At 35.8% G+C, this 18,925-nt stretch overlaps 3 protein-coding genes across 6 annotated transcripts; 1 reads left to right on the top strand and 2 right to left on the bottom strand.

Annotated features, from left to right (window-relative positions):
• Positions 1-838: 838 nt before the first annotated feature.
• Positions 839-4,878, bottom strand: LOC122303788. 2 transcript variants are annotated; one of them, XM_043115743.1, is made up of 3 exons: positions 4,369-4,876; positions 2,806-3,854; positions 839-1,628 (listed from the first exon to the last, which is right to left on the bottom strand). In XM_043115743.1, the coding sequence occupies exons 1-3, from the start codon at positions 4,687-4,689 to the stop codon at positions 1,424-1,426; spliced, it is 1,575 nt and encodes a 524-aa protein (XP_042971677.1). In that variant the 5' UTR covers positions 4,690-4,876; the 3' UTR covers positions 839-1,423. The 2 variants fall into 2 exon arrangements, 1 of the variants encoding a protein (XP_042971677.1); XR_006240823.1 differs by having other exon boundaries at positions 1,502-1,628; positions 2,713-3,854; positions 4,369-4,878.
• Positions 4,879-6,247: 1,369 nt separating this feature from the next.
• Positions 6,248-9,578, top strand: LOC122303787. Of its 2 annotated transcripts, none has more exons than XM_043115742.1 (3): positions 6,248-6,645; positions 7,637-7,660; positions 8,909-9,578. In XM_043115742.1, the coding sequence occupies exons 1-3, from the start codon at positions 6,453-6,455 to the stop codon at positions 9,232-9,234; spliced, it is 543 nt and encodes a 180-aa protein (XP_042971676.1). In that variant the 5' UTR covers positions 6,248-6,452; the 3' UTR covers positions 9,235-9,578. The 2 variants fall into 2 exon arrangements, with proteins under 2 accessions (XP_042971676.1, XP_042971675.1); XM_043115741.1 differs by having other exon boundaries at positions 6,252-6,645; positions 8,888-9,578.
• Positions 9,579-9,681: 103 nt separating this feature from the next.
• On the bottom strand, positions 9,682-16,354 carry LOC122303786 (condensin complex subunit 2). 2 transcript variants are annotated; one of them, XM_043115740.1, is made up of 13 exons: positions 15,973-16,354; positions 15,623-15,724; positions 14,228-14,345; positions 13,707-13,780; positions 13,574-13,634; positions 13,290-13,490; positions 12,913-13,196; positions 12,642-12,783; positions 12,287-12,543; positions 12,163-12,193; positions 11,890-12,029; positions 11,531-11,641; positions 9,682-10,293 (listed from the first exon to the last, which is right to left on the bottom strand). In XM_043115740.1, the coding sequence occupies exons 1-13, from the start codon at positions 16,240-16,242 to the stop codon at positions 10,096-10,098; spliced, it is 1,989 nt and encodes a 662-aa protein (XP_042971674.1). In that variant the 5' UTR covers positions 16,243-16,354; the 3' UTR covers positions 9,682-10,095. The 2 variants fall into 2 exon arrangements, with proteins under 2 accessions (XP_042971674.1, XP_042971673.1); XM_043115739.1 differs by having other exon boundaries at positions 13,707-13,786; positions 15,973-16,353.
• Between the last annotated feature and the right edge of the window lie 2,571 nt (positions 16,355-18,925).

Here is an 18,925-nt window from a genome sequence, read left to right as displayed (position 1 = left end):
CTACCATTTACGTTTTTGTCTCTTGGAATGAGAGATACATTTCCCTTGACATGAAACTCAAATTGCTAGGGTATTTAATAGAGATTGGCTAATAAGGCAAATAATTAAACAAATGCCGCCGTCACTAGAACTATCGAAGTACCATACATTGCAGTACTAGTATCTTAACAATGTATATTACACCATCCAGAAATGATTTTTACAATTTTAGACTATACAAATCTCATGCATTTTCTTAAAAAAAAAAAATGAGTTAAAGTCTAGAACCCATATGAAAATACTTCTTTTAATGGTGAACACTATTTTTTAAATGACGTGCACATAACTTACACATCCTAATATTAATATATCTAGCTCATCCGTGTAACTTACTATAAGTTCTTCTTGCTGCCATGTCCTTTCCTATCACATATTCTAGGATCAGCCATTTTGGATCGATGCGGTAGCAATATGGCAAGGAAAAATGCTTAATATTTGTGACCTTAAATAGACCACTGATAATGAAACGATTCATGTTTGGTTTGGAAACATTAACATCCTTTACGGTTCACGAGATTTTAATTCAAGATACTGTTATCGGATATCTTTTCTTTTTCTGCTGCCACTGCCAAATCTTCTGGCAAAGCTAAAGGTATGAGTTCAGAAGTAGCATTTGTTCCTGCTAGTGCTAGTTGATTGCATACGTTTATCTTCTTTTTTTCTTTTAATAAGTATTGCATACGTTTATCTTCTCTATCCAACCTCAAAATGAATCTTAGCTGTGCATTTTCATGGAAAGTGAGCCAAAGAAACTTAAAGTACTTTTATTGTGTCGTGTTGTGTTGGTACAAGGTACGTATACTTGTCATGTCTGTGCTATCTTACCATGTTTGAAGCAAATGGTTTGCCAAAGCAGGCTTACATGCTAATCTCCATTTCACAAAGTACATCAACAGATCAGAATGAGTATGAAAATAGAACCAACTCAATATTTGGTGAAGTGGATCTTCTTTCTTAGTGAACTTCCCAAATACCCACGTTTAAATAGAAGAATAAGAAGCAAGTTTTGCCTACTTGAGAATGTTCGGATTTGGTTTCAAGGCACTGGTGCACGTGGCAAGGGTTATGAAAGCAAGTACTAGATCTCTCTCCTGGATGACTTACCATAACTGTCAAACATAACCCACAAAGTCTGCTGATAAAACATGGTCGGTTCCTAAGCACATATCTTGAGAAAAAGAAAATGAACTCGGAGGTAAGAGAACTTAACCTCATACTTATGAATCTGGCAAATAGGTGTTTTATGACCACACAAGGACATCAAATCCGTTTGCAGAAAATAATTAAGGGGAAAAAAGGAGGAAAATGAAGCTTTATGACCATGAAAAAACCAAGGATACAGATATGGGAACGGCATGCAAAGAAAGTATATTAGGAGGGTCTCTCACTTACCATTAGAAAATGAATTGCTTCCATCCCGCTTCAGGGGAATTGAGAGATTGCTCTCAAGCATAAATGAGAGATCCTTCATTTGTGACATTATTGACTCCACGTCACTGGAGTTTGACCAGGTTTTTGCACTGGAGACATCATCACCTTTTGTAACATCTTCATCATCACCTCCAGCTTTTGAACTTGTCTCGGCCATCCTGAAACATGCAACATGATATGTAAGATTCATTAATTGGTTCTGCGGATTGTTGTACAACACCAAGATGCTAAATTAAAGAATTGCCCAGAATTATTTTCAAGTATGAATACAAAGTGATTTAAACATTTAAAGCTCACACGGCACCAAAATGCTAATTTAAAGAATTGGCCCAAAATTATTTTCAAGCATGAAATATATAGTGACTTTATACATCTAAAGGTCCCACGACACCAAAATGCTGATTTAAAGGCTATATTTATATTTACAGGGGAACAAAACTGATAAAGTGCATGGATCATGACTGAAAAGTAACAAGCTGCATCCAATACCAAGAAGGGAAGCCAGTCGAGATTGAATAACCTTAAGCATGCAAGATGTACTTCTTACCTATAAAAAATAAATGGTACAAATGTAAAGCATATAGCTGCCACACCCCACCAATTCCACGTCATCCCCCTCTCCCACAAACATAATTTTTCCATGTAATAAGTCAATTAATAAATAAATTAGACCCTAATAAATCAAAAAGTACATATGGAAAGTGAGATTGAACTATGGAAACAACCATATAGGAATTATATAAAAGAGGTAATATCGTAAAATATGTAAACCATAAACTAAGTTTTGTATTTCACTGAATAATGTATAACAGTACATATATCTAAAAAAAATTTAATTACTGCAATTACATACCGCGTAGCTAGCTATCCAGTGAATGCAAGGGTTTCTGTTAAATATGCTTTACCCAAATAATTACAAGCTTTAAAAGAAAAATAATCTAATATGAATATTATATTTTAATTTAACCTTTCAAAATAAAACAGGAAAAAAACACAAAGGGGTTGGCCCAAGTGGTGAAAGGGGCATCCAAATATAGATAAATCTCCAAACTTGTAATGAATTGTTTATCTTCATCTAATTTAGAAAAGTGTGGAAGCATACCAGCTTTGTCTTCATCACTTTTCACATGTATTATAATGTTTTACTTTCACTTAATCACTCAAGTTGTCAATAAGCTAATGGATATATATTAAAGTACAGTAAACGAATAAAATGGTAACACCTATTATGAGTTATAAGACCTGGGAACTAACTCCTTGGGCATCTAGCAGTATGCTTCAAAACTCAAGTGATTGCTTTCAATTCTGTTAAATGGAAATTGGCATTATAAAAACCTGTCTGAACTAGAAGCCTCTGATTGACTAGTGTTTACTTCTGGAGCACCATTTGGATTGCTAGATGCTCCGGAGAATAAACCCGGTTGCAAAAAGCCACCAAAATCTAATTCTTGCGAGTTGTTTGCCGAGACAGACAAATTTTGTTCTGAAGTTTGTTCTAGAGAAGGTGCTGCATAATTAACAATTTGATCCCAAGAACTCGTAGAAGGATTGGGTGCACTAGTAGAGCTTGCAAAATCATTCCATGAATCAAATGAATCATCATCTTCATCAATTATCTTATTATCGGGTGCCTTTTCACTGTTGGTATGCCATTTATCAGCTTGTAGCCAATCAACACTGGCGGAAGACGAATCATTCACATTCTCCTCTAATCTGCTATCCTTAGTGTTTGCAGTCATTTCAGCCTGCTCTGTCCGTGCAGTTACTATGGCATTGGAATTACTCCATAGATCATCTTGAAACCAGCCACTATCCAGGGATGCTGATGAAACAGTATTGTCTTTTGCTTTTCCATCAATAGAATCTTTTCCAGGTCCAAAAACTGAGTCCAAATGAGCAGAAATATCACCCGCAGAACCCACAAAAGGGTCCAGTGATTTGGTCTCTTCATGAGTTGTTCCTGAATCAGCAGACTGGAAGTTTGCCTCCCAACCAGAAACAGAGTCGCCACCCACATCTTCAGTAGACCACGTAGATGTCTCAGGCGGCTGAACATTCTCAAACAAACTAAGATTTTCCCGAACTTGGAACTCATTGCTTTCTGTCCTTCCAATTTGTTTGTTCCAGGCTAGCTGCTCTTCAGATGCACTTGATGCGGCATGTCTCTCACCATCAGCAAAAAAGTTGTCAAGATCGACGCCTGCCAAATTCAAGGACCTTTTGTTTTGAATGGATGTCTCACTCGAGGCAGCAGTCCAAACTTTCTCAGATTCGACAGACAGTTTTATTTCTAAATTTAACAGATCTGACAAGGGAAACTCATCTTTTTGTGCACTCTGTCCTCTGTTTGATTCATTTGCTCCAACAGATGGCACAACCATCTCCTGAAAAAAAAATAAAAAAGCCCCAATTTCACAAAATATACTTCCTGGGATGTTCATTTTTAACGTACGTACATAGATTTTTTTTTTTTTTTTAATAATTTACGTACATAGATACATACATGCATTCCGGGTTTTGAATTAGTTCATGCACTGAAAAATAAGAATTGCGTTCACATTCTTTATCCCAGCTGCATTTCTACGTACTAAGATTAGTTCTATCATCGTTAAAAAAAAAAAAAAATCCAAGAAACAGATAAGCCAAGTTATTAGTTGGAAACCCAAACATAAAACATGCAAAATTCAAAGCTGTAACTTTTTGTTACTCATGTTACTGTACGTTCTCGGATTCGGAAACCAAACACCAATTGGCAGCATAATTTCATTGACTATTTCTAAGTTCATTACCCCACCCTTCCTCACATTCCAAAACCAGTACTTTTTCTCATCCTCCGTTCCTAATTTGTCAGCAACCAAGCTGAAACAACCGTACACAACCGAAATTTACCATACGTACCGTTCCTTGAAGGTCCAAGGACTCGAGCAACCAGCGGCATCCAAACGTGTCTCGAAAGTTGAGGGGCTCAGGAGGGGGGTCCCTGCACTGGTATCGGCCACAGAAGACACAGATCAGGGATTGTATGCCTCGGAGGAGTCTGGCTTCGCAGTGCTTGCAGCGGAGGTAAGGCGGCGAGGGATCGAGTTGGGATAAGGTTTGTTGCAGAGAAGGGAGGCTTGGGAGCGAAGGATCGTCCGGGTCGTAGGAAGAGAGATTCGCCTCATTACGGAGAGAGATCTGGACCTTTCTGATCAGATCGTATGGGATTTCGAACGCCATTATTAGGTTTTGGAAGCTCTCTGCCCCCGTCTCTGTGCCTGTGTAGTGTGTATGAAGAGCAATCGTTCAGTTGGCACAGAGTGACCAAGTTTCTCTGCCTCTGAGGCCAGAACCAAAACGGTATCGTTTATCGCACTATTGAGCAAGAGTTTTTCGATAAGTGAACCCAAGGCTGTCTGCCTGACCGCTCTGGCAATAGAAACATGGGAAATACTAAGGCCACCACTGGCCCTTTTTGTATTTTTTTTTTTAATAATTAAGAAAAAATTGTTTAATATTATTGTAAATCTTTTATATTTTTTTAAAAAATTAAAAGTATTAAAATTTGATTTGAAAAAAAAAAACCAAAAAAAAAAATTCTAGAGCCTAGCGATGGCTATAGCATGACCCTAGAAACATTGTTTCAAGTTGGGGTGTAAAAAGAATCAGTAAATCGGACTAAACTGGATCAAACTGATGAGATTGGTCAAGTCCTGAGTATGATTCGGTCTAATATTGATTTTATTTTATTTTTAACTGGTCAAAATCAGTCTAATTTCAATTTTTCTTTTCTAAAATCAAAACAGACAAGTTTATATATATATATATATATATATTTTAATTTTTTTATTGTATATAATATTTATATATAATATATAACTATATATAAAATAGTTTGGTGTTATATGATAAATTACTAATTATTATAATATTAAATTTTAAAATCTTATATCATTTTGTTTATTGTATTAGTAACTATATTACTATTATATAGTACATATTAATAGTTATATTAATATTATATCACTATATATTATAATATACTATAATATATCACTATATTATAAATTACATCATTATAGTCTATAATACAATAATAATATATTACAATATATTATCACTATAGTATTATATATTATAATATAATATATAATATAATACATTAAAATTGAAAAACTGGACCAGAAACTGATAAAACTAGAGTACCAGTTTAGGAGAGTAACCGATGTATAATCAGTTTTAAAAAAATACAAAATCAGTACATACCGATTCGATCCTAAATTTTGTCTAAAATTGAACCAAACTAGACCAATTACACCCAAGTATGAAGAAAAATGTTATGTTGCGTTTGGGCAGTTAACTAATATTTGGTGAATAGTAATAAAAATAATAATAATAAAATGTTAGATATAAAAATAATAATAAAATATTTTTAAAATACTTTTGATATAAAATATTATATATAAAAATAATAATAAAGTAATAAATATTAATAGATTATTTTTAAAATACTCTCTAAATAAAATATTATATATAAAAATAATAATAAAGTAATAAATATTAATAGAATATTTTTAAAATACTCTCTGTTACGCAAACTAACTTTTAATGTTGAATTCCAAACATGTCAATCAAATATTTTCATTCATATATTTTAATTTTTTATATTTTTTATATTTTTATAATAACTAAAAATTTGATTATTAATAAATTTATATTTTTTTAATAATTAAGAATATTTTTTTAATAATTTAAAAAATAAAATTATAAAGCATTCAATTGTAGGATGGCAAAGTCGTTCAAAGTGGAAATTACAGAGGGATCAGACCTAATAAGCAGCGACGGCAGCTGAAAGTTGAAACACGGAAATAAAGCTCATAGTAGTTTTCTTCAAAGAATAGAAAGACGGAGAAAAGAGAAGACAAAAAATATCGACAATCAAACGTGAAAGAGAAGAAGAGGACTAGGAGAAAGAGGAAGAGCAGCTGATCTACGCTGGTGCAATGAATAATCCGATGGTATTAAAGGTGGGATTGGTGGTGGTGGGGCTGTGCATTGGGGGTTATATACTTGGGCCACCCCTCTACTGGCACTTCATGGAGGGCTTAGCCGCTGTCAGCCACTCCTCCTCCTCTTATTCCTGTCCTCCCTGCCAATGCGACTGTTCCTCTCGGCCACTACTCTCCATTCCCCAAGGTTCGTATGAATGATCTTTTACCTTCTAAACTGTCTAGTTCCCTTCTTAGATCTCTTTTCTTTTCTTGTTTGATCCGCTAAGTTTCTTTTTGAAAAAAAAAAAAAACATCGTTTAGATCTCGCGCATAAAAGAAATAATATGATTTTCCACAATGCTTCAATTAATGATTTTTCTCTTTTTATTTTCTGTTGAGATTCTTGATGAGCAATTGGCTCCAGATCTAAACATTGTAATATTCAGCACTCACTCAGTGTTATAAGCCCTAGGTTTCAACTTTTCCAATAATTATCTTTTTTATTGTTGAAAAGGGAGATTTTTGTGCCTACGAGAAGGAATACTTCAACAACAATGATCTAAAAAATGCCACGCCGGCAATGACCTGGAAGTTCTGATATAAACCGAGAGAGTTAGGAGAACTTAATAAAAGCTTTAAACCCCGAAATTGTGGTGGGGGAGGTTTTCTACTGGGGTAGTGACTAGTGACTCTTTCTTTGCTAATGCTAGAATAAATTGAAATTAATTTGCCTTCCTATTATCATACTCAGGATCCCAATCCAAAAATTTGGACTATGCTTTGACAAATCTTCATCACAGTCCATTTTCCTTGCAGCTAATCTCCATTTATGCATGTAAGGTGTAAGATGTGCAACACGTAGTTCCATCTTTGAAAGGGCAAAATATTCTCTATATACAAAGAACTAGGATTGAATTTTATTGGTCATTGCTTTCAGCTCATCTTTGGATATGAGGGAATTGACCACCCCTTCAGTGGGGCCACGTATTCTAGGTTTGAACAAAACTGCTGTCCAATGGCCAGTTGTGAATAATACACGCCCAGGTTTCTAACTTCCAGAACACCTGGTCTGTCTGCAAATTGTCAATCACTTGCTTTCTGGATTATATGATGCTCAATATTTTGCTAGCCCACCTGCTATAATTCTTATAATGAAGCATGTACTTATTTCAGTTTCTTTGTCTGTACTTATGCAGGATTGAGCAATGCATCCTTTGCAGGTTAGTTTCTGTTCATGAATCAGTTGTTTAGGATGTTGTCAGTTGATTTGGTGTATGAAACCAAATAACTGAATTTTTTTTTTAATGTTGTTCCCATAAGCATTTACATGGAAGTAGGGATGCAGAACATGTCATTATTCCTTGCAGTTAGATATCGTGCACTTTTCTGTTTGTGATGGATCACAATCTGGCTTGTACATTCTGATCTTGTTTAGTTTAGCTTGTGCTCTTTCAACATTTCCTTCAAAATTACGGCTTCAAACACAGGAGGTATTTATTAAGATCTGTTTTTATTTAAGGTTTTTTCTCGATATCACCAGCATGCATGTGCTTTAACACACTGTTTTGAAAACTGAAATACAAATTATCCCCCTGTTACTCACCAAGAGAAAGTGAGGGATGCATCATGTTTTGGTTTTCGACTGGTTGTTGACATAATTTCAACCAGGGTTAACAATCCATCTCAACTATTCACTTCAACACCTTTCACGTGTAATTCGGATTTGTATCAGGGGACACAGAAATTAATTATTTTCATTTCTTTTTAACCCAGTTCTTGCAAATACCTTTTGTACTTCCATATGATTTTGTGATAATTGTATCTAGTCAGCTATAGAAGATCACCTCAAGGAAGTTTAATATATGAGAGTTTTTGTATTCAATCCATTATGTATCTTTGGTAATGTCTAACCTCTTATTTCAAACACTCGTTTTTCTTGTTTCCCTGGGTATTTTTTTGGATTTGGATGGATTAACGACTTAAAATTGGGTTCATGCAATATGCCAGATTTGTGAACTGTGTTGCAAATGTACTCTTACACACTTCGCAATTTTGATTCTATCTTTATGTGGAAACTTAGGGATTTCCCACAACATGTGGGAATACTTCGCAATTTTGATTCTATCTTACATGCATCATGTAGACAACAAAAAACATATATGGAATACTTCGGCATTGATATTTGTGAGAGTATATGACAATATGTTTCTCACCTGGCTTTCACCAGCATCCATACTGGAATGCACTTTACCTTATGGCTTACATGTCTTTGTCTTCTGGTTAGCATGAAATACCATGTATTTTCTCTTACTTCGTCATTCTACCTCGATATTGGTTTTGGAAAATCAACTACTTGTTAGAGGATGATAACTGGAATTTGAGTTTTATTTCTCATTTATTTTGGTAATACTAGTTTTTCTTTGTTGGACGTGACATACATAATGCAGATTGTGTAAAACATGACCCAGAGGTGAGTGAAGACACGGAAAAGAATTTTGCAGAGCTATTGACGGAGGAGCTGAAGCTGCGGGAAGCTGAGGCTTTGGAAAATCAGCGGCGTGCTGACATGTCTCTGCTCGAGGCAAAGAAGATTACATCCCAGTATCAAAAGGAAGCAGATAAGTGTAATTCCGGCATGGAAACATGCGAGGAAGCAAGGGAGAAATCTGAATTAACATTAGTGGCTCAAAAGAAACTGACAGCTATGTGGGAGCTGAGAGCTCGTCAGAGAGGATGGAAAGAAGATATTGCCAACTCTCATATACAAAATCAGGGAAATGTCCAGACCATGTAAAGACTGACAATGACCTCATGAGGCACAATCGAAGAGGCTACTGTCATTCAAGGGGATGTATCGGCTGGCGGTGATGAATTTTCAACAGGCCCTTGCCTCAAAGAGGCTCATGAATTTGTTCGTCATCCTAAGCTATCTAAATCAATGTATAATCATAAATAGCGAAGTATAGGAATCTCGTTATCATGTATTCTGGAGTCCACCTATATGTGGATTTGTTTCCACCCCAAATTCAGTTGACTAAAACTTGTAAGATTCACAAAGTGGGAGACAGTGGTTATTAATATTTCGATGTAAAACAAGAAATCGCGATTAAATTTGAAAATAGGGGTGCCTTCTTATCCCGTGCTTTCTTTGTTTAAAATGCATATTCGGATGTAGATTAGCATCCAGCAACATCATCATGCATGTTGAGAATATTGGCAAGCTGATCAGATTGATGCCTTCTTTTTCACAAAATGCCAAATATGGAAATTAGAACATATAACATTGGTCAAGTTGTTTACAGTCTGAATGCAGCGACCGAAAACGAAACCTACCGATCTAGAAAAATTGAATATATGTGGACGTGGGAAGATCAGTAAATGGATTAGTGGATTATACACTGCCTACAAATTTCAGACTAGAACACAAGAAAGGGTAAGTCAAGTTTAGCTATCTCACTTTTCTTTTATCATCATCATGAGGAAGGCTTACGCTGAGATCATCCAAGTTGGTGGAACCACGAATCCCTCGACCCATGTTGATCAGCCAAGTACGACAGGCGTATAGAAGAAGTAAGGCTTACTACATATTTTCCACAACAGAGTACAATAACTCGTGGGTTAAATAATGGCCTAGATAATCTCACTTGCACGTGTATCACTCACTAAAAGGAAAGTGAATGCTGAGATCATCCAAACTGGTACGTCCATGAATGCTCAACCCATGCTCATTAGCTAAATGTAGTAGGCATATAAAACACAGATGTGGGGAGATCTCATTTATAGTTCCAGCAGCTCTGCAGTCATTAGGAAAACTGGCCAAGATATGCCTGAATGACACCGCTTCTTCTTGATCCTTTTCCAATGTAGAAGTATGTAAATTCAGAATCTACTTTTGAAGATAACAGATACAAATATTACATCTGATATAAACATCATGACAATGCTACATTGAAGAAACTCAAAAATGGTAGATTCAAAGCAACTTGGGGAAACGTGCAAGGAAGATAAACAAGTGTAATTTTTAAAATGGTGCATGCTATAAAATAAAAAGTGTAATTTACTCTTTGAGTCAGCAAATAGTAAATTAGTTTGAAACAAGTTATAGATATTTTTGCTGACATGATATATTAAATTTAAATATAAGGTTGAGATTAAGGAAGGTTTCCGATTAGATTAATATCTTTGCCTAACAGAATGAAAGTAGCAAGAATGCTTTTGGAATATTTCATAGGTAACTCTTCCTCATCAATAACAAAGTTGACTTGTGATTCAGTACAGAAAGAAAAAATCACAAGACATCCGACATCCTCTTTGGATAATAAGATAAGCTCAACATATGGAATCTTGCATCAGAAAAAAAAAAAAAAAAAAAGGACCATCTACTCTTACTGGTATTATTTCAAGTAGCTTAGGTAAACCTGTGGCAGCTCATACAATAGGATACCAAATGGAAGCGCCATGCAATCATTTTGAAAAAAGTAAATAAATATGTGGAACCCACATGAAAAGAAATTAATTTTTTAATAGTGAACCCCACTCTTTTTCAAAACGATTACACAGCGCTTGCGCACTTCACGACTGTATGTAGCATTACTCTTTTTATTTTACTATAAGCTTCATTGTTCCAACTCAATCTACAGATGCCTTCTATATTCCTCTGTTCCTTTTTCTTTTGGTTTCTTTTACACTAAAATTGCTTATAGCATATAGATCAAACAAGCACAAGTTTTGGTATCAAGTGTCTACTTCACTAACTAGGTATCTTGAAAGTGAATTTTAATCCATAAATTCAGTATCTATCTGGATTGATGCTCTGAAGATGTGATAAAAGATTGTATGACAGTTCAAGAAATACCCATTGTTATTTTTTCTTAATTAGCAATACAAATCTAGTGTCAAGGTCATCAGACATTATTAATTGCTAGGATGTCTTTGAGGGAAAAAAATGTAACTGCAGCATGGAATAACAAACAATATGCCAACCCTCTGTATGGTTATTTCAGATTAGTGATAAATCCCAGATTAAGCTAGTGTAGCCGGCAAGAATTCCGATGAGGATAACTGCAATTTGTAGAAAGTTATTTCCATACCTGATGAGACACTGTAGAAGATACGTGTATATGGTCCCAAAGAGTTTCTTTCAATGCCTGGACATCAACTTGCTTAGAAGTTTTGTCATACTTTACTTCAATTTTATTGACCTGTGTTGTTTACATAAAGGAACAAACTATAAGTACAAATTGCAAGTATTGTCTGTACATGCTTGCTCTATTTAACAAAGCAATCTGAAAATAATAGCAAGTTTTTAAACCTAAAAACAAGGATGCAGAAATCAGGGTTGTAAAAGCCACCCATGATTCCAACCCACAGGAAGTCCTACCTCAAAAGTCCACCACTGGCATGCACATACAAATAAAATTATGCTGGAGTGAAAAAGCAAGAAACCAACCTGGCGAGGTTGAGAAACAAGTGCACTGGAGTCCTCTACATCACTATGGACACTTCCATTGTCATATTGCCCATCAAAAACACTAGCATCATCCCAGGATGGCAGTGGCCCATAGTCATCCGATTGCTGCCTCAGTTCATCTGAAAATATAAGAAGGCCTAATGATGCTCACTACAATAGTTCATTTTGAACATAAAGTGCTTATTCTAGCCTGAATAGGGGGAAATCCAGGAATCAAAGGAGAAATTTATGAATAATGTTATAGAATTTTACCAGAGCATTTTCTTCTCCGCACCCCCAGGCACTGCAACCAAGTTAAGCATTAAACAATACCAAAAGAAAATAAAATTATGGAATTTCAACAGAAACATAATATCAATGTAACTGCAGTTATTACCTTTACATTAGGAAGGAGAAATAACTTGACAAGATCTTCTGGTTGATAATGACAATCTTCAGGAAGTTTTGTATTACAGGGTGCTCTATTTGCCGGCAACAGTAACGACTTGGGATTTTTTGGAGGAGCAAAGACATCTGATAAATCTTTGTCCAATGCTTTTGTGAAATCAATATCAACTTCTGTTTGTTTCTTATTTCTTGGTCGCTTTGTTGTCACTGGTGACACATTTTTTGTAGCTGGATCATCCTCTGAACCTTCAAAATGTATTCCACATAGCAATACCATTCAAAATACTACCAAAATGAGTAAGCTGATTGATGATATAACATGCAGGTAGTCCCCTGAACCCTACCTTTAGCTTTCCGATACTTCCAGTGGTCAGGACCTGCCCAAGCATTTTGTTTGGTAAACCCCAGATTTGAGAACAGATAACCATCAATTTTCTCAACTCTGTCATCACTACCAGGTTCATGTAAAGAAAATGGTTCATTTTCCTACAAAAATTTAACAAGTTGTGATCAAACATCACCATCCTTTATTTCCTTACAATAAAGAGGAGAAAAAAAACAAAAAAAAGCATATATGACAGCCAAAACCAATTATGGGTAGCCTTTAGCTAACACCTCATGATAACTTGCATAAGTTGAATCTGCACAAATGGGATCATCAAGCACACTTGTTTGGTCATCATGATCAAAATCCCAGGTCCCACAGTTCTCAACTGCATCACCATCCAAATCAACCTCATTCTCATAAGCTGCACCAACTTTCTCTGCTGGGTTTTGGCCAGAAGAAAAAAAATCTAATGGTCTTCTATTATTTTCATCAAATTGATTGACTATATCTCTTAGAGTTGGAGAAATTTCATTCTTCAGCCGCATGTTCAGCACCATCTGTTCAATATAGTCTTTGCAAAGAACAAGAAATGACTGTTATTGCAACTAAATTTTCCTATAATCGGTAAGCCTAGAAATGAAATATATTACCAAAACCAACACACCTTTGGCAAAAGAAAGATCAATTGTTTCTGATTTATCATGCTGATTTTCACATGTCATGCACTTCCTCGGTATTTCCAGTGAATCAAAGAGCATTCTACATCCACCATATACCCCAAGGTTATTCATTAAAAGACCCTTGGCTCCTCCTTCATCGAATTGTGCAGATGTCTGATGATAAAGTGGATCCACTGCAAATGCAACTGAAAATACAAACGCAATTCCATCATAAACACAACCTTGCAACTCATGCTAGTAACAGACACAGCACAAGATATGTGTTCACCATCGAACTTCTTTACGTTAAGAGCCTCAAAAGAGGATTCCAGTGTTGATAAAGGTGACAACTGCATTTCATAAGATCTGTTAGTATATATTTTCAATAATAAACCCATTCTCAAGATAAGACAATCATCCACCTTTCTCTCCATCTCTTTTTTGGAAGGACCTCCCTCTTGTCCACTGTCAGCATTGGCATCCTCCAAAGTAGTATCTGACGCTACAATACAGACAGAAAATTAATGGAAATTTAAGGGCGTGACTTCAAAAGTAAAATTTGGCGATGCAAATCAATCCAAAATATAACCAGCCAAATCAAGTAATTATTCTTAACTTTTCATGACATGCATCAGAAAGCAATACGTTTTTAGAAAATACGTCACTTTGCAATCTAAGGCCAATAATTCCTCTTATTTCTTTTATAATTCATAATCAGGGTCAATATACCTAATTTGAATATTCCTTTACATTTCTTGCAACCCACGAGTATGCCCATATCTAAAATGTTCGAATTTAAAATTTTTAATATTTTTAATTCCTAAACCCAAAGTCCCCCCCCCCCCCCCCAAAAAAAAAAAAACCCTCCTTCCCTTCCAAAAAAGCACATGCACAAACATAAAAGAAAATTACAAAGGCAACTTCTGATCGTAATAAACTCGACCTTGTTCATTTTCTTGACCTGCTCTGTTCATCCCACCAAGGACCTTATAAGCCTCTGAATGCACTGAATCCACTCTTAAAGAGTAAATCTTAACTCCAGCTTCAAGAGTACAACTTGCCTACACAATGAAAATTAATTAATGCTTAGGCCCAGATTGGTTACAAAAAACAAAAAATTTCATCTCAACTCATCATTACAACTTTTTCAAATCCCCATACAAAATATAATAAACAATTTAACTTTTTCAAATCCAAATACAAAATTAATATTAAAAAATTATATTATAACAATATTTTATTCATTACTATTTAAATAATCTCATCTTATCTCATCTCATCTGTATAACCAAACGAGACCTTAGTTATATAACATGTGCCAGAGGGTGTCAGGAAAGTTATACCACCCACAGTTTTGGAACAAAAGAAATTCTACTCATCATTCCCCACACCACATTTATTTTTATTTACTTTTTATTTTATTTTTCCTAAATTAATTGAGTTCTTCTATTCATTATCCATTTACTGCACATTTGGTAAGGAAAAAAAACTAAAAATTAAAAAATCATGTGGGGTGTGTAGTGTGGAAATGATGAGTAGCAAAACTCATATTTCTACACCCCAACAAAAAATCGTGCGCTAGCCTCCCGGAGTAAAACAAATACAAGTAATATCTGTTGACCACTCAAACCAGAAAAATGATGGAGTGACGGTAGTTGTACTCCCACCAGGCCAAAATTATAGAAACACTCATTTCTCCCCTTAAAAGGCCTAATATGAGGAGTAAGGTAATTCCTTATAAAGCCCAAAATGAGTTTATTCCTAAACCGTGTAGAACTTCTCAATACGCCCCCTCACTTGTGGGCCAGTATTTCCAGTACCATTATCGTAGGTAGGTCGCAAGAGCCCATCATCGGTCATAGGTTAGCCTGCTCTTATACCGTATAAAAACATCCATTTCTCCCCTTAAAAAGCCTAATATGAGGAGTAAGGTAATTCCTTATAAAGCCCAGAATGAGTTTATTCCTAAACCGTGTGGGGCTTCTCAATAAAAATAACCACCTTAAAACAATCTGACCCAAAGCATAATTCTGTGAGCGGAATTTGAACATCACTTGCAAATCAATTTGGACTGAAAACTTATCATTCTACCTACAAAATTCCGACAAACCTAAAACAACCCCATTCTCTTGTAGGACACAACGCACAACAAAATTTGAAGGCACATCTTGGGCGCTCCACCGTCACTTGGATCGAGGAGCAATTTTTATTCCAATATCTATCTTTACAAATTACACCCAAATAATATTCTCTTGAGAACTATTTGACGCAGAAATTGGCGATTAGAGAAGCTGGAATTGTCAGTCGTATAATCAACATATAAAGTACAATAGCGTACCTTTTGGAAATTCGTCTCCGCATCGTCTTCTTCCTCGACCTTTATAATCTCTGTTAAATGGTCTATCAAATTTAGCTCCCACGTGTTCTTTTGATTGATTTTCTGCACGCCCCGAACAGAAATTCAAAATCGCCAAGAAATTAAGAAAGGAAACACAAAATCATTTAAGAAAGAAAAACTCAGCGAAAGTCACATTCCTCGAATCATGATTAAATACTATCTGATTAACTTCCAGAAAAATTCTGAAGTTTAGTTTTCTTCTTTCAGTGGTTACTTTATCCTAAAACGAAACTTATAAGTCAAATTTAAACACCTATATAGTTTTAGAGAGAGAGAATGATTATACGGACATTTTCGCTGGCGAGTTTGATGCAATTGCGGAAGAGATCGAGGATCTGCTGTTTGCCGAGGCAAGGTTCGGATTCAGGATCGACGTCGCAAAGTCGGGGGGGTGCAATGGACTTGCGGCGGACCTTGGCGGCACGAGCAGCGCGGGCCTGGGCGCGCTCGAGCTGATCGTCGTTGGAGCCGAGGAAGAATGGGCTGGTCGGAGATTGGATCCGCGGGACCGCCGAGGAGAGGGGCCTCTGCTTCTGGTTCGGGCTTAGGGTTTCGGCCATTGTTGGGGACAGTATGGAAGCGACCGTACCATATACAGATAGCGAAGGTTTTGAAAGTGTTCGATTCTTTTTATTTCTCAGAGAGAGTGAACAAAAGGAAATAACATTTCCCCCCAAAATATAGTTTCAAATTTGGGAGGAGAGGCGTAATATGAGGTTGTAAACGCATGCCGTTTAGTATAAAAAAAATAATATTTGTAGTCTTTACTCATTTTTTTTAAGCAAATAGATAAATCTTAAATTCACATAAAAAATTATTTTTTAATGATGGACTACACTGTTTCTCAAAAAGTACATAAGATTTGCATACCTTAAGACTATATCTAGTATTACTATAAACCCTCTAGACAAAACGTGGTGCTATTGTTGGATTTACACTCTCCAATAGGAGGATGACATGTTTTAAGCATAAACAATTTACGATAGGAACGACACATCAAAACATCTCCTCTCTTTCACTCAGTTCGATCTTTCTCTCTTTTTCCACTCTCTCTCCCTCGACAGCAAATCAAATCTCATGCCCTTGACATTCTCTCTCTCTCTCTCCTCAACCTACAATTAGAGATGTTGGGATTAACTGGTTATCAACGACTAATTTAAAGTATAAAAGTGGAAGAAAACAAAAGAAAAATAACGATAATCACACACAAAATACCAAGATTTAAGTGGTTCGGCTTAGAGTAAGCCTACATCCACTGGCAGAGTCGATCTCAATGAATTCACCATCAACAAGGTGGAGTATAAGAGATCATTCACAAAATTCTCAATCCTAAAACTCCAATACATCCAATGAACTCTCAGGATTCACACAAAAGAATCTCTCTCTCTCTCTCTCTCTCTCTCTCTCTCTCTCTCTCTCTCTCTCTCTCTCTCTCTCTCTCTCTCTCTCTATATATATATATATATATATATATTCTGGATACTCAAAAAGTAATAATACAATGAAAATAATATGTACTTATACTGAAACGAAGAGGAACCCTATTTTACAAACATTCACTCGAGTGGCATGTCGAGCAAGACTCAAGCGAATATTAGGGCTAAAACTCACTCGAGCTGAATGTCGACTGAGTGGCTTGCGAACTCTCTGCCTGGATCTTGCTCGAGCTGACGGTTGAGCAAACTCTCTATAAGGATCCCACTCGAGCTAAATGTTGAGCGGTTGTCGATTTAACAATCTGTCTTAAGTTTCGCTTGAGCGGCAGGACCATTGATTGAGCAAACAATTTGGAGTGGTGTTTTCTCAACAGGAATCAAGCTACACTCAACAAATCTCCACCTTAGCTTGAATTTTGTCAAGCCTAAACAAAATCCATTAAACCAAGAGCTGACCCCCTCCCTCAAATCCCCTAAGGGAATCCCCAAACACCTATCAAGTCCAAACAAATGTTGAACTTGTATACTGGAACTGGTTTTGTCATCATATCTATTGAATTCTCAATGGTAGCAATATTTTGAATTGCTATCATAACCTCTGTAACAACCTCTCGAAGAAAATGATATCTGACATTAATGTACTTGGTTCTCTTATGATACATGTGAGTTTTGGTCAAATGTATTGCGCTCTGGCTGTCACAAAATAAGAAATTCCATCTTGGTGTAGTTCCAAATCATTGATCAAACCTTTCAACCAAATGACATCTTTCATTGCTTTTGCCATGTATTCTACTTTTGTAGTTGATAAAACAACAATGGATTGTAGTGTTTCTTTCCAACCAATAGCAGAACCATATAAAAGTAAAAATATACCTTGTCAATGATCTTCTCTTGTCTAAGTCTCCAGTATAATTAGAGTCAACATAACCAACAACCCTTGAACTGAAATCAATTTTTCTATCAAAGACTAAGCCAAAATTTGAAGTCTCTTTCAAATACATGAGCATCCATTTCATAGCCTTCCAATGAACCTTACCCAGATTAGCCATATACTTCTTAACAACGCTCACTGCCTGTGAAATGTCTAGATGAGTATAAATCATTACATACATAATACTGTCCACTACACAGGAATATGAAACACTAGCCATGAACTTTTCATCCTCGTTAGTATGAGGAGATAAAGACACTAAAATTTTAAAATGGATAGCAAGTGGAGTACTTACTAGTTTGGAATTGGACATTCCAAATCTCTCAATAACTTTCTTAATGTACTCTCCCTGGAACAAGTACAACTTTTCAGCTTTCCTATCTCTAAGGATTTTCATCCCCAAAATCTTCTTTGTAGCGCCCAAGTCTTTCATTTCAAACTCATAACAAAGCTAACATCAGACATGCCTTTGGCAGCAATAAGCATATCATCAATGTACAGTAGCAAATAAATGAAAGGCCCATCAAACAACTAACTGTGATAAACACAACTATCATAGCTACTTCTCGAATAACCATGATTAATCATAAAATTATCAAAACTCTTATACCATTGCCTTGGAGACTACTTCAAACCATATAATGATTTCTTTAATTTGCACACATGATCTTCTTTATCTTCAACAATGAATCCTTCTAGCTTATGCATATAAATGGTCTCTTCAAGCTCACCATGCAGAAAAGTTGTTTTAACATCAAGCTATTGTAGCTCTACTCATACAAAGCAACCATGGCAAGCAACACGCAGATTAAGCTATGTTTCATAACTGGAGAAAAAACTTCATTGAAGTCCACACCATCTCTCTGACTATATCCC

Source organism: Carya illinoinensis, chromosome 3 (genome assembly GCF_018687715.1).
Source record: "Carya illinoinensis cultivar Pawnee chromosome 3, C.illinoinensisPawnee_v1, whole genome shotgun sequence".
Taxonomy (NCBI): domain Eukaryota; kingdom Viridiplantae; phylum Streptophyta; class Magnoliopsida; order Fagales; family Juglandaceae; genus Carya; species Carya illinoinensis.
The sequence above is the reverse complement of the archived record's forward strand: the minus strand, read 5'-3'. Positions and strand labels throughout refer to the sequence as shown.

Coding starts and splice junctions, on each gene's coding strand:
- LOC122303788 (XM_043115743.1), bottom strand. CDS start 4,689: ATGGCGTTCGAAATCCCATACGATCTGATCAGAAAGGTCCAGATCTCT. Junction 3,855..4,368: donor CCTTGGACCTTCAAGGAACG/GTACGTATGGTA, acceptor TTTTTTTTTCAG/GAGATGGTTGTGCCATCTGT. Junction 1,629..2,805: donor GAGGCTTCTAGTTCAGACAG/GTTTTTATAATG, acceptor TGCATGTTTCAG/GATGGCCGAGACAAGTTCAA.
- LOC122303787 (XM_043115741.1), top strand. CDS start 6,453: ATGAATAATCCGATGGTATTAAAGGTGGGATTGGTGGTGGTGGGGCTG. Junction 6,646..7,636: donor ACTACTCTCCATTCCCCAAG/GTTCGTATGAAT, acceptor GTACTTATGCAG/GATTGAGCAATGCATCCTTT. Junction 7,661..8,887: donor GAGCAATGCATCCTTTGCAG/GTTAGTTTCTGT, acceptor TACATAATGCAG/ATTGTGTAAAACATGACCCA.
- LOC122303786 (XM_043115739.1), bottom strand. CDS start 16,242: ATGGCCGAAACCCTAAGCCCGAACCAGAAGCAGAGGCCCCTCTCCTCG. Junction 13,491..13,573: donor TAACGTAAAGAAGTTCGATG/GTGAACACATAT, acceptor TTGTATTTTCAG/TTGCATTTGCAGTGGATCCA. Junction 12,784..12,912: donor CTTATGCAAGTTATCATGAG/GTGTTAGCTAAA, acceptor AAATTTTTGTAG/GAAAATGAACCATTTTCTTT.